The sequence below is a fragment of the Chiroxiphia lanceolata genome, chromosome 16 (genome assembly GCF_009829145.1).
Source record: "Chiroxiphia lanceolata isolate bChiLan1 chromosome 16, bChiLan1.pri, whole genome shotgun sequence".
Lineage (NCBI taxonomy): Eukaryota > Metazoa > Chordata > Aves > Passeriformes > Pipridae > Chiroxiphia > Chiroxiphia lanceolata.
In genome coordinates, this window is record NC_045652.1 from 15,059,436 (window position 1) to 15,071,867 (window position 12,432).

At 52.4% G+C, this 12,432-nt stretch overlaps 1 protein-coding gene across 1 annotated transcript in view; it reads left to right on the forward strand.

Annotated features, from left to right (window-relative positions):
- Positions 1-4,942: 4,942 nt before the first annotated feature.
- The window catches only part of LMF1 (lipase maturation factor 1), a 159,902-nt gene continuing 152,412 nt past the window's right edge, over positions 4,943-12,432 (forward strand). The window contains exon 1 of the mRNA XM_032704435.1: positions 4,943-5,159. Coding sequence (XP_032560326.1) covers positions 4,943-5,159 — 217 coding nt within the window. The remainder of the gene's footprint in view (positions 5,160-12,432) is intronic.

Sequence of the window (12,432 nt, forward strand, 5' to 3'; positions counted from 1 at the left end):
TGGAGCACCTTCCTCGGAAGATCTGGCCCTCGCTGCGTGACTGAGGCTGGGAAGGGATTTGTGGGATCCTTGGAAAGGGATTTGTGGGATCCTCGGAGCGCTGGGGCAAACCCACGGAGGTAGGAATGAAAACAAGAGCCCCTGTTTTCTGCTCCCTGCCTTCAGCTCCCAGTCAAATTCCTGCAAAAGAAGCCCCCAAGGACAGCAGGAATTAGAGCCTTTGGTTTTCTCCCCGCTTGCTGCTGCCTTTCAGGGCTCTCCAGCTCTGCCCGAGGAGGGGAATTGCATTTCCCAGCCCACACACTTCAATTCCTCTTTGTCCAGCGCAGGTAGAAGGAGGACAACTTTTGGGAGTTGCTTCCTCTTGCTGCAGAGATGGGCACAGGGAAGAGGCCGTGCCTGGGAGCGGAGCAGGGAACGTGTCCTGCTGCACGTCTGGCTTTGAGATGCTGCCCAAACCCTTTGGTGTCTCTCTGTGTCCGTTCTCAGCTGAGCTGGTGCAGGGAGAAGCCTTGTCCTGCCTCACACACCGGGGACAGGGGGCAGCTGGAGCACCCAGGAAACTTCCTGGGAAGTTCCCTGATCCATGACATGGAGTGGGAGAATGCTGGGAGAACAAGTGGGTTCAAGTGGGGCTGTTTGTCTTGTGGGGTCTCGCATTTGATTTTTGTGTGACAGAGGCCCAGCGATGTTTGCCCAGGGATGGGCCAAGGCTGGAGCTGCAGGGCAGGTCCAGCAGTGATCCCACGGGATGGGTCACCTGTCCTGCCCCAGGATGCTGCAGGGCAGGCCCTGACAGCAGGATTCCCAGGGAGAGGGTGCAGATCTGGGAGGGAAGAGCCGAGGTTCCTGTTGCCCGGGGAGCCTTCAGAGTGCACCCAGGTGGGGGATGTCTGGAGAGGATTTGGTGGAACAGAGGTGGGATACGTTTAGAGAGGATTTTGTGGAGCAGAGCCAGCTGTTCCTGGCAGGGTGGGCACAGCAGAGGTTGATATTTGGAATATTCCTTCATTTTCTTTAGAGTTTGCTGTGGCCTCCAATAAAGTTCCTGGCCGGCTCACACCAGTGTTTCTGGGAATCAGGCACTCAATATGAGCTCTGCTTGCTTGGCCCCATCACCATGTCACTTGGGAACCCTCAGAATCCCTCTGGGATGGAGGTGGCCTGACCTCCCATCCCAGTTCCTCTCTTCCATACCCATTCCTTACCCAGGTATAAGAGTGTGAGTGCACTGGCTTCAGAGCAGGCAGAGCCCTGGAGGTGCCAGGGAAGGGAAATTTCCTCCTCAGTGGAAGACTGGGAAGGCATTTTTGGAGCATGAGAGCACGTGGGAACGACTGGACACGATGGATGTGCTCTGTGATGGACACACAGACCACGCTCCTCCCTTGGCTGGGTGTAGGTCCAGCCCAAAGCTGGGCTTTATCCTTAATCTGAACAAGAGGTAAAGTTCTCATTTATCAAAAATTGGCCTCCTTTGAACTGCCAGCAGATTTTACATGGGAATTCCAAAGAGCAAATAGAAAGAGTCTTTACAGGGGGAGAAAAAAACGAGCCCTGATCAGATAAGAGTAAAACCTGTGCATGGTGTTAAAATAAGCCTCTGACATGTGCAGGATTAATGCTCTGCCCAGAGAACGTGGCAGCTCAGAGGTTGCTGTGAAACAATGTTCAAGCCCTTTCAGGAAAACTCCAGGTATCTGAAAAGAAGATATTAAAAAAAAAAGACCTGTGGTAACTTTCTACTCACTTCAATTAAAACAGCAGCAGAAGAACTGAAGAACTTTGCCCTCCAGGTGGACAATAGTGGTGGGTCCCATCCTGTACTGTGTGCTTGTGAAGGCTCCAGCACACAACCAGTGTCTGCTCATGGAATTTTAAGGCTAAATTTATATGGCTCTGTTGCTTGCAGGTCAGTTTAGGTCCAAAATTTGTCTTCTGTTCACATAAAATGAGCTTTGTCTCATCCAAAGCCCGTCTGGACGTGTCACTTGGGTGAGTGGTGGACTTGGCAGTGATTTAAATGCAAGTGGAGATGCACAGGATTCCTAAGCCCCTTTCTAGGTTTCATCATGGCAGCAGATATCAGAGAAATAGGACATTCAATGTCATTATGTTATTTTTATTCAAATATTCTAAAATAGCAGCAAGAAAAGAAAATGCTTTTGCAGGATCAAACCTCACACATGTACAAGTTACACAGCAAGACCAGGTGAGCTGCTGGCAAAGGATCTCCTCTTTCCTCCTGCACAGCACAGCCTGGATGGCATCTTTTCAAAATAATGGAGATTATTAGGATTAATTATGATTCCTGTGATTATTAATTGTTTGTCCTGTGGTACTGCCTAGGAATCCCTCTTCTGAATCAGCACCTCCTCATTATCCTGTACAAATACAGGAGAAAAAAAAAAAAGGTAATTCTTCCTCTGAAAATCCTTTTCAGCCTTAATCCTGCTAACCCTGGAGTTAAGGATCAGAGTTCCACAGGGAAAGGGCGGTGATTTTAAAGGAAAAAATTATTACCGCTGGAAAAATCTTTAACTACTGGAAGGAAGCTCCCAAATTCTTTGTGAGATTCCCCTCTCTCATTTAGCAGACGCAGCTGAAGGGCTCAGTGGGATGGTGTATAACTGCATTATCCATAACTGAATGTATGTTCTCTTCGGAGGAGCCCCCCAAACGTTAATGCTGCTTTAACAAACAAGTTATTTCTGCTCAAAATTCCCTTTCTCTGTTTTTCTTTAAACCCGGTTCCTGGCAGCCAGAGGGGCGAAAGGCCAGACCTGAATGAACACAGAGCAATTTAGGGTGCCAGGGACAGCAGGGTTGAGGTGCTGGTGGGGACAGCTGCTGGGGGCTGGCACAGTGAGGGCTTGTTTCCCTGGCCCTTTTTGCAGCTGTTTGGAACACACAGCAAAATAGGGTTGGGCGGGGGGACGCGGCGGCCGCCGGTCGTTGAATGAGGATGAGCATCAATGATGCCCCTGCCCGCCTGGCATTCATGAATCGCCCTCCCTTGGAGCCTCCCAGGCTCTTCAGTATCTTCTTTGCCTTATTTGCTTGGGGTTTACACTGTTTCCTTCGCTGGTGCCTCGCTTGGAAAAGAGGGAAAGCGGCAACCTGAGAATAAAAGTCAACGGTAAAGAGATGAGGGAGCAGAAACCCCCCGCAGAGGATGGTCCTCCCAGAGCTGGGGCCCAGCGGGGATTTGGGACAGAGAGGTCGTTTGATGTCCCAGTCAACTGGTTTGTCACGTGTTTTCTTTTATAGCTTGAATCATCTTCCAGTAAAGCCAGGAAAGGCTTCCATTGCCTCTTACGAGAACTGGATCGGTCCCTTTTGGTAACAACACATTTCTGCTGGTTTTAGGCTCAAGATTTGCAGCACGTCTTGTTGAAAGGTGCTGCTGACACATGATGTCCCCCAAGTTTGGTGTTTGTTCCTGCCACCAACCTGGGCATCTGGCAGATCTCCTCAGGGATGAAAACCCACCCAGCCCAGTGTTCCCTTCCCAGCTCCCATCATTCCTTCTTTTTTTTGCTAAATCTTTAGCCTAAACCCTCCGCTCTTCCTCAGTAATTTCCTCAATTATCCAGTTTGTTTTACAGACATTTCCATTTAACGTGGAATTTGCTGTAAAAGACCCCACAGAGGAAACCATTAGCTTACATCTATTTAAGTTTCTCCTCCCCAAGCCTCGTGGCTAATCCAACGGGAGAGTGAAACTGCAGTTTACCAGAGGCCTTTAACAAATAGCTGATTTTTCCTTCCCTATACAATGCACCATTATGTGGGGTTTTTTTCTAAGGAGAACAATGCGAGCAGCAGTGATGGGAAACTGGAAAAACAAAAGGGGCATTTAGAAGGGACCGTTCTAGAGGCTGAGAAGGGTTGAATAATGTTACACCTGATAGCAGATACTTTCTCAGTGGCCACTGGATGGGTTAGCACGGTGGTGTTTACATGCCCGTGCTCATCAGTCACTGATGAGGACATTTTATTGAACCAGTTTTGATAAAAAATACCATTTATGAACTCAATGCAGTCAAGTGTTTGACAGCTATAGATTATTTGAAGTAAAAATCATGGCAGCAGCAGAAGTAGAGAATTTAGATGACATATTAGGGAGAAATTGTTCTCTGTGAGGGTGGGGAGGCCCTGGCACAGGTTGCCCAGAGAAGCTGTGGCTGCCCCATCCCTGCAAGTGTCCAAGGCCAAGTTGGACAGGGCTTGGAGCAACCTGGGCTAGTGGAAGGTGTCCCTGCCCATGGCAGGGGGTTGAAATGAGTTGTTTTTAAGGTCCCTCCCAACCGAAACCATTCTGTGATCCCATGAGGAAAGCCTGAGGAATTCAGCTCAAGATGTTCCTCGGGGATGAGCCGGGTGAGCTGAGGGGCTGCAGCCAGGGCAGCATCCATGGGATGGAGCATCCTGAGCCCCTGACAGAGGGTTGGCACAAGGCTCTGGAGCCACATAGTCCCAGAACAGCTGGGGTTGGAAGGAATCTCTGGAGATCACCCAGGCAGGGTCACCTGGAGCAGGTGACACAGGGACTGTCCAGGTGGGGTTGGAATGTCTCCGGACAGAGAGACTCCACGACCCCCCCGGGCAGCTGTTCCAGCGCTCCATGGAAAGAAGTCCTTCCTTAGGCGGGGGTGAAAATCCTTGTGTTTTAATTTGTGGCCATCGCTCCTCGTCCCGTCACCGGGCACCGCCGAGCACAGTTCAGCACCATCCTCTGAGCCCGCTCGGAGACACTTGCGTGGACCGACGGGATCCCGCCCGAGCCTTCCCCTCTCCGCGCTGACGGAGGGACGCTCCAGCCCCTCCGCCGGCCGCTTTGTCCCCGTTTTTATTTTTATTAAATCCGCAACCTCTCTCCGGGCTCTCGCACCGACCTCCCGCTCCCCGCTGCCCTCAGCACGGCCCCGCCCGCCCGCACATGCTCGCTGCCTCCGACATGGCGGCGCCCGGCGCGGGGCCGCGGCGGCGGCGGCCGGGGGGACCCGGGGCGGCGCGGGGGGACATTCCCGGGGACATTCCCGGGGACACCCCCGAGCCCCCCGGTCCGGGTACCGCGGCCGGGCCGCCCCCGCCACCTCCGGGCACCTTCTGGCTGACCCGCATCGTGCTGCTGCGCTGCATCGCCCTCCTGTACCGTGAGTGCCCCCGGGGCGGGCGGGGGGCGCCGCGATGGAATTCCGGGGTTGTCCCCATCCCAGGGTTGTGTCCCATCCTCGATGGGTGCCGGGGACAGCGGGAACCCCCCGTGCCGGGGCGGGGCTGAGCCCTTGGGGGCTCTCCGTGCTCCACATGGGTCCGTGCTCCACGTGGGTGCCGGCGCGGACCCCCGAGCGCTGTGACCCCGCCCCGGGCCCGCCCCCCGTCCCGCCGGGAAGGGATGCAGGGATGGACGGATGGATGGATGGATGGACGGATGGATGGATGGATGGATGGATGGATGGATGGCACGGGGGGAGCCCCGCCTGTCACCCCGTCACTGCTCGGTTTGGGGTCTCGGGTACCTGTGTGTGCACAGCTTCGGGGATGGGCGAGGTGTGACAGTGGGGAGAGCCAAGGCTGCCGGAGCTCGAGGAGGCTCAGGCTCGTGGTGGGGTTGTTGGGGTGTCCTGTGCAGGGCCAGGAGCTGGGTTCGATGGTCCTGTGGGTTCTGTGGAGTTCTGGATTCTGGAAAGCAGAATGTTACACATTGGTTGTGGAATAAATTGTGGGAATGGGACCGGGTCTCCAGGAGTGAACTGACTTCAATATATCAGTGATCCAACCACTCTGAGCCTGTCTGAGAGGCCACCAGTTACATCCTGCCTAAAATTCCATGTAGTGTTTATGTCTGTCAGATGCTTCAGTGGTCACATCTATGTGGATATTCCCGTTGTATCCCAAGGGAAATGATCACACTACAGTCACCATTGAATGGATTGGGAGCTGTAGGAATTCTGGTGGTGTTTTGTTGGCCATCTGGCTCCAGCTGTCAGGATGTTGTTTGGAAAGTGCTCTCAGGCACGTGGTGGGACTCTTGAGGTGTCCTGTGCATGGCCAGGAGTTGGACTTTGATGATCCTTGTGGGTCCCTTCCAGCTCAGGATATTCTGTGATTCTGTGATCCTTATGGGTCCCTTTGAACTCAGGGTATTTGATGATTTGATGATCCTTGTGGGTCCCTTCCAGCTCAGGATATTCCATGATTTTCTTGTTTTCCACTCCTACTTTACTGGTGGGACCCTGCTGCTGATGGCTGGATGGTGTTGGTGATGTTGGAGCTCCGGTGCTGGTGGAGCTGGAAGGAGGGTTTGCTCACACCACAAGGTTGGTACCTCTCAGCAGAGCTGGTTGGAGCTGCTCATTCTTTTTCTGGTGAGCTTGTGAGCTCAGCTATTCAAGGGAGGAACTCTTTGCCTTATGCAGAAGCAGGACTGGAGGGAGAGATGACATCCTTGGGTGCCAACACTGCCAGTCAGGACCTGGAGTCGACATGACTTTAAAATGTTTAACAGCAGAAGCAGTTTCTAGCCTCCACTCATTTGACTCTGGCACTGAGAACACAGAAAGCCCTCCTCAGAGCCCACTGGTGCTCCACTTAAAAAATATTTACAGTGAAACCAAAACTGACATGTAACACACTACGGTACAAATTCTAAACTTGCCCCAGATTTGTCCACAGAATCGTTAGAATTTGTAGCCTGCCAGCCTGCTTAGATTATTTTGCATCAAAACCATGCAGAAGTTGTAGTTTTGTATGGTTTTGACACGTGCTCTGTTTCTAGTTTGGTTTCAGCTCTCGGTGAAATGCGAGGTTATGACTCTTTCAGTCAAAATGAAAGCGATTCCGATATTCCCCCGTGTGTAAATCCAGACTGCTGAGTTTCCCATGGCTCACTTTGCAGTTTCCTTATGAAAAACTGATTAGTGTTCTCTTTGGGGGGAGGCTGCTGCTCTCTGATCCTGGATTTGGGGTTATAAACAGGCCACATCAGGGACCAAGTGCTGTCCCCAGGGGTGGTGGCATGGGGCTGGAGGGGGCAGTGGGGAGGGAGCAGGTGGTGGCTGGAGGGGTGGGAATTGGTAGAAAACAAATGTATGGGACCTTCTGGTGAGTGGGAGATCCAATCTGAGGCAACAGGAGCAGTAACAGGTGAGATGAGTATCCAGTTAAGGGTGGGGTGAGTTACAGGTGGAAATGATTGAGGCTGATTGGCTGCAGGATAAAGGGAGGGTGGGAATGCTGGGATCAGAGGAGGAGGCTGAGCTTGCAGACTGGTGAGTAGAGCTGTATGCGGCACTTTTCCCAAGGGAGAAGGGAGGGGGAACTCCTGGGAGTGGCTGAAGGAGGGGTGAGACCCCCCCCTAAAATGCTTCTGCAGTGCAGAGTGAGGAAACCTTTTGGAGAGAGGTACCCAAAAGGGTTTGAGTACTGGAGCTGGAAGGAACAGGGCAGGAGGATGGTTGTGCCCTTTGTGATGGAAGAGATGCAGGAGAGGAAAAGTTTAACTGCTCATTATGCAACTTCTGCTTGGCTGCAGTCAGGCCACAGGGATTTCTGCTTTGCTTTTGCTTGGGGCACAGTCAAGCAACCTGGGCCTGGTTTGGGACAGCTTGAATTCCTACTTGGGCTGTTGCTGGCAGCAGTGTTGGGGCTCCAACTCCAGTCCCAGCATGGGGGAGATGCCACAAAGTCCCCAGCCCTAGAGGGGTGGAGGCTGCTTGGTGTGTCTGAGACAGAGAGGTTGGTTGTGAGCAGGCAGATTCCCCTGTGACCCAGCTGGTGGGCTGAGGTGCTCCCGAGGGAAGGTGGGCTGCCTTTTGATCCCTTCTGAGAGCCTGAGTTTAGAAACAGCAGAAAACAATTTAGTGCCTCTGTGCCAAGCTGCTCTTCCAGGCTCTTTTCTGAAGATGGAACCATTTACTGTGACAGATGATTTCTGTTCCCAGACGTGGCGATTCCGAGGCTCAGACTCGCTGAGGAAACGGCTGATGCCGTTGTGACAGTTTGACATTCCTTGACATTCCTCGGTCGTGGGATGTATTTCACCCTTTTACTCGTAACCCTTTCACTCCTGCTGGGTTAAGCAACAAATCCTTTGGCAGGGACCTTGTCCTGAGGTGTCAGGGGAGTGGTCACTCCCTGGCTGTGGCTCCTGCCTCAGTGCAGCCCTGTGAGCTGAGGGCTTGTTCCCCTCCTGGGTAGAAAGGGAGGGGTGGGAGAGTGAAGGACCCTGTGGATGGGCTGGAGAGGAACATGATTTGGGGTGTGCAGTGGTGCTGAGGTGAGGGTGGTGCCTGGTGCAAGCAAGGGAGATGCTTTCCCTGAGGATCTCCCCCTGTGGAAGGAGGACAGGCAGAGCAAGGCAGGTGGGAAGTGTCCTGTGTGCCCTCCCTTCTCCCCCACTCCCTTTGCTTTTAACAACTCTCCTCTTCTTTTCTTGAAGGGGGTTTCCAGCAGCAGCCAGAGCCTGGGAAGTCCCTGGCAAAGCAGCTGCTGTCTGAGAGGCAGGTTAAAGAGGGGAAGGGATCTGATGATTTGGGGAGGTCAGTGACCAAACCCACCTGCTGCTTGCAGGAGGGGGAAGGAAGGGAAGTGGATTCAGCTGAAAGTGCTCCCTGAGGTTTCTCTTTGCAGCAGGGCTGTGCTGGGGGGGGCCTCAGCAGAGCAGGGAGGTAAATGAAACACCTGTCTGTGCAATTCCCTTTTTAGGAGGAGCTGGCACTGGGTGCTGGTAAATTCAGTGACACCTGAGTTCTTACAGTTGACAGCCCTCAGAGGTGTTTTCAGGTCTGGGACCTCTTTCACTTCACAAGTGTGGGCAGACCAAGAGGTAGCACCCTTCTGGAGGAGGAGGCTGTGGAGTAACTCAGAGAATCCTGGAATGGTTTGGGTTGGAAGGGACCTTAAAGCTCATCCAATTCCACCCCCTGCCATGGGCAGGGACACCTTCCACTAGCCCAGGTTACTCCAAGCCCTGTCCAGCCTGGCCTTGGACACTTCCAGGGATCCAGGGGCAGCCACAGCTTCTCTGGGCAACCTGTGCCAGGGCCTCCCCACCCTCACAGGGAACAATTTTTTCCTAATATCTGAAACTACTCTTGGAGAGTTTGAAGCCCTTTCCCCTTGTCCTATCACTTCAGGCTCTTATAAATAGTCTCTCTGACTTTTCTGTAGTTCCCTTCAGGTACTGGAAGGGGCAACTAGGTCACCCCAAAGCTTGTCTTCTCCAGGCTGAACAATCCCAATTCTCCAGCCTTTCCTCCCAGCAGAGCTGCTCCAGCCCTCTGATCATCCTGGTGCCTCCTCTGGACTCTCTCCAACAGCTCCAGATCCTTCCAGTGCCAGGGACCCCAGGGCTGGAGGCAGCTCTGCAGAGGGGGGGGGGTGTCTCACCTGAGCTGGGCAGAGGTTTGAAGAAATGCCCTTTTGAGATCCAAAGGTTTTCCATCCTGGCCTTGCAGTGTGTGTTGGTTCTTTGTGGCAGGGATTGATGTTTTGGCAATACAGAAATTCTTTGAGGTCTTGTTGGAAGTGCTGTTACAGGTAAAGAGCTGGTCCCAAAGCTCTTGACAACAAATGTGCATTATTTGCTCCCTTCACCCTCCTCCTAAATCATTGTTAGGTACCCTTTTTGGGTGGTTACTATCATCAGATGCCAGATGTAGAAGTTTAAGTAATTAGATACCACCCTCCCCAATCTCAGCCAGGCTCTGTGGAGTGCTTTGAAATAAAAGCTATTATTTAAATCTGGTTTATATTTCTGCTCCTTATGTATTGTTTCATAGTATTTTCTTTCCCCAGAGCTGGAGCTACGGGAGGCTTGTGCTCCTTCTTCCTAATTTTGAAATCTAAAGCCTTCTCAGGGGGATTTGGCTTCCTGTAGGTTCCTGGCTCTCCCCAGTGTCCTTCCTCCTCTCTTTCTCTGCCATCTCCCCTGCTTTCCCTTCCCTCAGTTATATTAAAAGGCTCCCAGTAGCTTCCAGCTTGCCTGGTCAGGACTAGAGAGCATCTTCTGATGCTTTTTCTCCCCTGGAAGGTTTTATTTCGGCTCAGAGCTTGTTAGCAAGTCTGTCCAAGGACAGCAGCGTGTCAGCACCGGGTGCTTTGAGCAGCTGATCCCCCTGAAATGGGAAAACGAGAACAAGAACGGAGAAGAGGATTTATCTCCCTGTCTGCTCCTTGCCCAGAGCTACTCTGGAGCAGAGGGACATCTTCCAGCTGCAGACTGGGCTGCACTGGTGTGGTTGGAACAGCCTGAGTGCCCCAGGGAAGCTTTTGAGCAGTGCCACAGCCCAGCCTGCTCTGTTTGCTTCCAAAACAAGGAGGCAACGGGGAGATAAGGACTCAAAAACCCCCAAAGCAACCACCCCAAAGTCTTCAGCTCTGCCATGAATGGCAAGAAAACAAAAAGGTGTTAAGAACAGAGGACTTTGTTGTGTGTTTCTGTGTGGCTGTGGGGTAGCACCGTGAGAAGGGGGGTACTTGGCTCAGCTCCTTGCTCAGTGCTGTGGTGTTGTTACTGCTCCACTGCAAAACTTTGCAGGGGAATTTATCAATTGAAAGCTTATTTGATTTTAATTTCTCTGATAATAAAGCAAATGCCAGGAATATTCTCCTCTTTCTTCTTTCTGTTAGTATGACCTCAGCCTGCAGCATCCAGCACAGGGCCTGTTTGATGCCTCGTTGGGTCAGAGGGGCACTTGGGCTGTGGCTCCAGGCAGACTTTTTGGGGGGGTGCAAACTGTAGTTTGGTTTTCATGCAAAGCTCTGTGCTCTTGCTTCATTTCTTCTTGTGGTTTGGGCATTAAGTAAAAGCTAAGACTTCTTCTAATGGGGGGGGGGAGAGAGAGAAAAAGCCACGTGACCGGAAAGTTTTGTATTTCACATCTTTAAATCTTTACTGAGCATGGAGAATGGGATTCTCTCCTTCTCCTGCCATGACAGGCTGAGCCTGGGCTGGGGGAAAGGAGCTGAGGTGACAGGGGAATATGGGTAGAGGGAATCATTTTGGGTGGGGGGCTCTTTGCTGCACACTTGGGTTGTGTTTGTTGGGAGAACAGGGGTTTGAGCAGTGCTGGGTTTGGGGGGAAAGAGGAGCCTGGAGGGGGAAAGAGAAGGTGGAAGGAGGGAGTTAATGGAAAAGTACAGTTAAAGCAGCTTCTGAGGTGAGAGTAAGTAGTGGAGGTCTATTAGCAGCAATTCCAATTTACATGGATCACTTTATGTAAAGCTCAGCTCCAGCAGGGAGAGGAAGGTTCCCATGTGAGCTGTCAAAGGCTCTGGCTGCCTGGAGTGGGAGGGAGCTCAGAGCCACTGAGCTCCTTCAATCTGCAAAGGATGGATAGTCTGGAGAATGACAGTGCTCCAGGTGGGACATGGAGACTGGGATGGGCTGAAAACACCCAAATCTGTCAGAAAATGTCAGGGAAAAGTCCTGGCAGTGAGCAGCCACAGGGAAGATGGGAATGCAATGGGGTTTATGCTGGGGCTGGAGACTTAAAGGGGTGCAGAATCCCAGGAAGAAGCTCCAGAACAAAGAAGAAGTGGTTGAACATCCCCTGGTGGGTGTGGCAGCCCATGCCCAAGGTGGAAGCAAACTTGTTTGACCTGGAGGGAGTGGGAAGATGGAGAGTGGAAAATCCCCAAACACAAGGCCACGGGGAGAGAGGTTTCAGAGGAGGAGTTGGGGAAGAGGAAGAAGCACAGGCTTTGGGGGAAAAGGGACTTTTTTCCCCCCCTGACTGAGCCAAGGTCAAAGGGAAGGTTCCTGTGGAGAAGGGAGTGGGGTCTGTTACGCTCAGTTTAAGGATACAGTTTCTCCAGGGGTTTGGGAGAGAGGAAGCAACGACAAACTGATAAATAACTTCCTTTTTCCCCCCCACTGGATCTGTGCTTCTCCTGTGTTGCTGAAATCCTTTGGAGAATCAGTCTTTAGTTTCAGCTGTTCCCTGTGTCCAGTAACACGGGAACTGCTCTTGGAGATGGAGCTGGTGCCTTGGGAAGAGCAGGGGAGAGAGGATTGAGTGGAAGTGGGAGCTTCCTGAGGGATGTGCTCCAAAAGATGCTGGAGATGAGGGGGGAGGGAGCACAGAGTCATCAAGGTGTCGGCTCAGCCTGGGGAGTGTCCAGGAGAGGGAGCTGGATCCGGGATGGAGCAGCAGGGATGGAGCAGCACGTCTGGGAACGCTGCTCTGTGAGCAGTTCGTGGGCCGATGGCCTGGGAGGTGATGGATCCAAACACTCGGGAATGGTCGGGATTTGGTTTGGGGGAGGTGAATTCCAGCTGAATGAGTGCTGTTGCTGGTGGTGTTCAGTTGTGAATGTTGACGTGTGAAACACCAGTGAAAAATCCATGTTCTGGGAGAGGAAAAAGCCACTTTGGAGCCCAAACTGGGCAACCCTAAAATGTGCATTTCATGTCAACTCTAA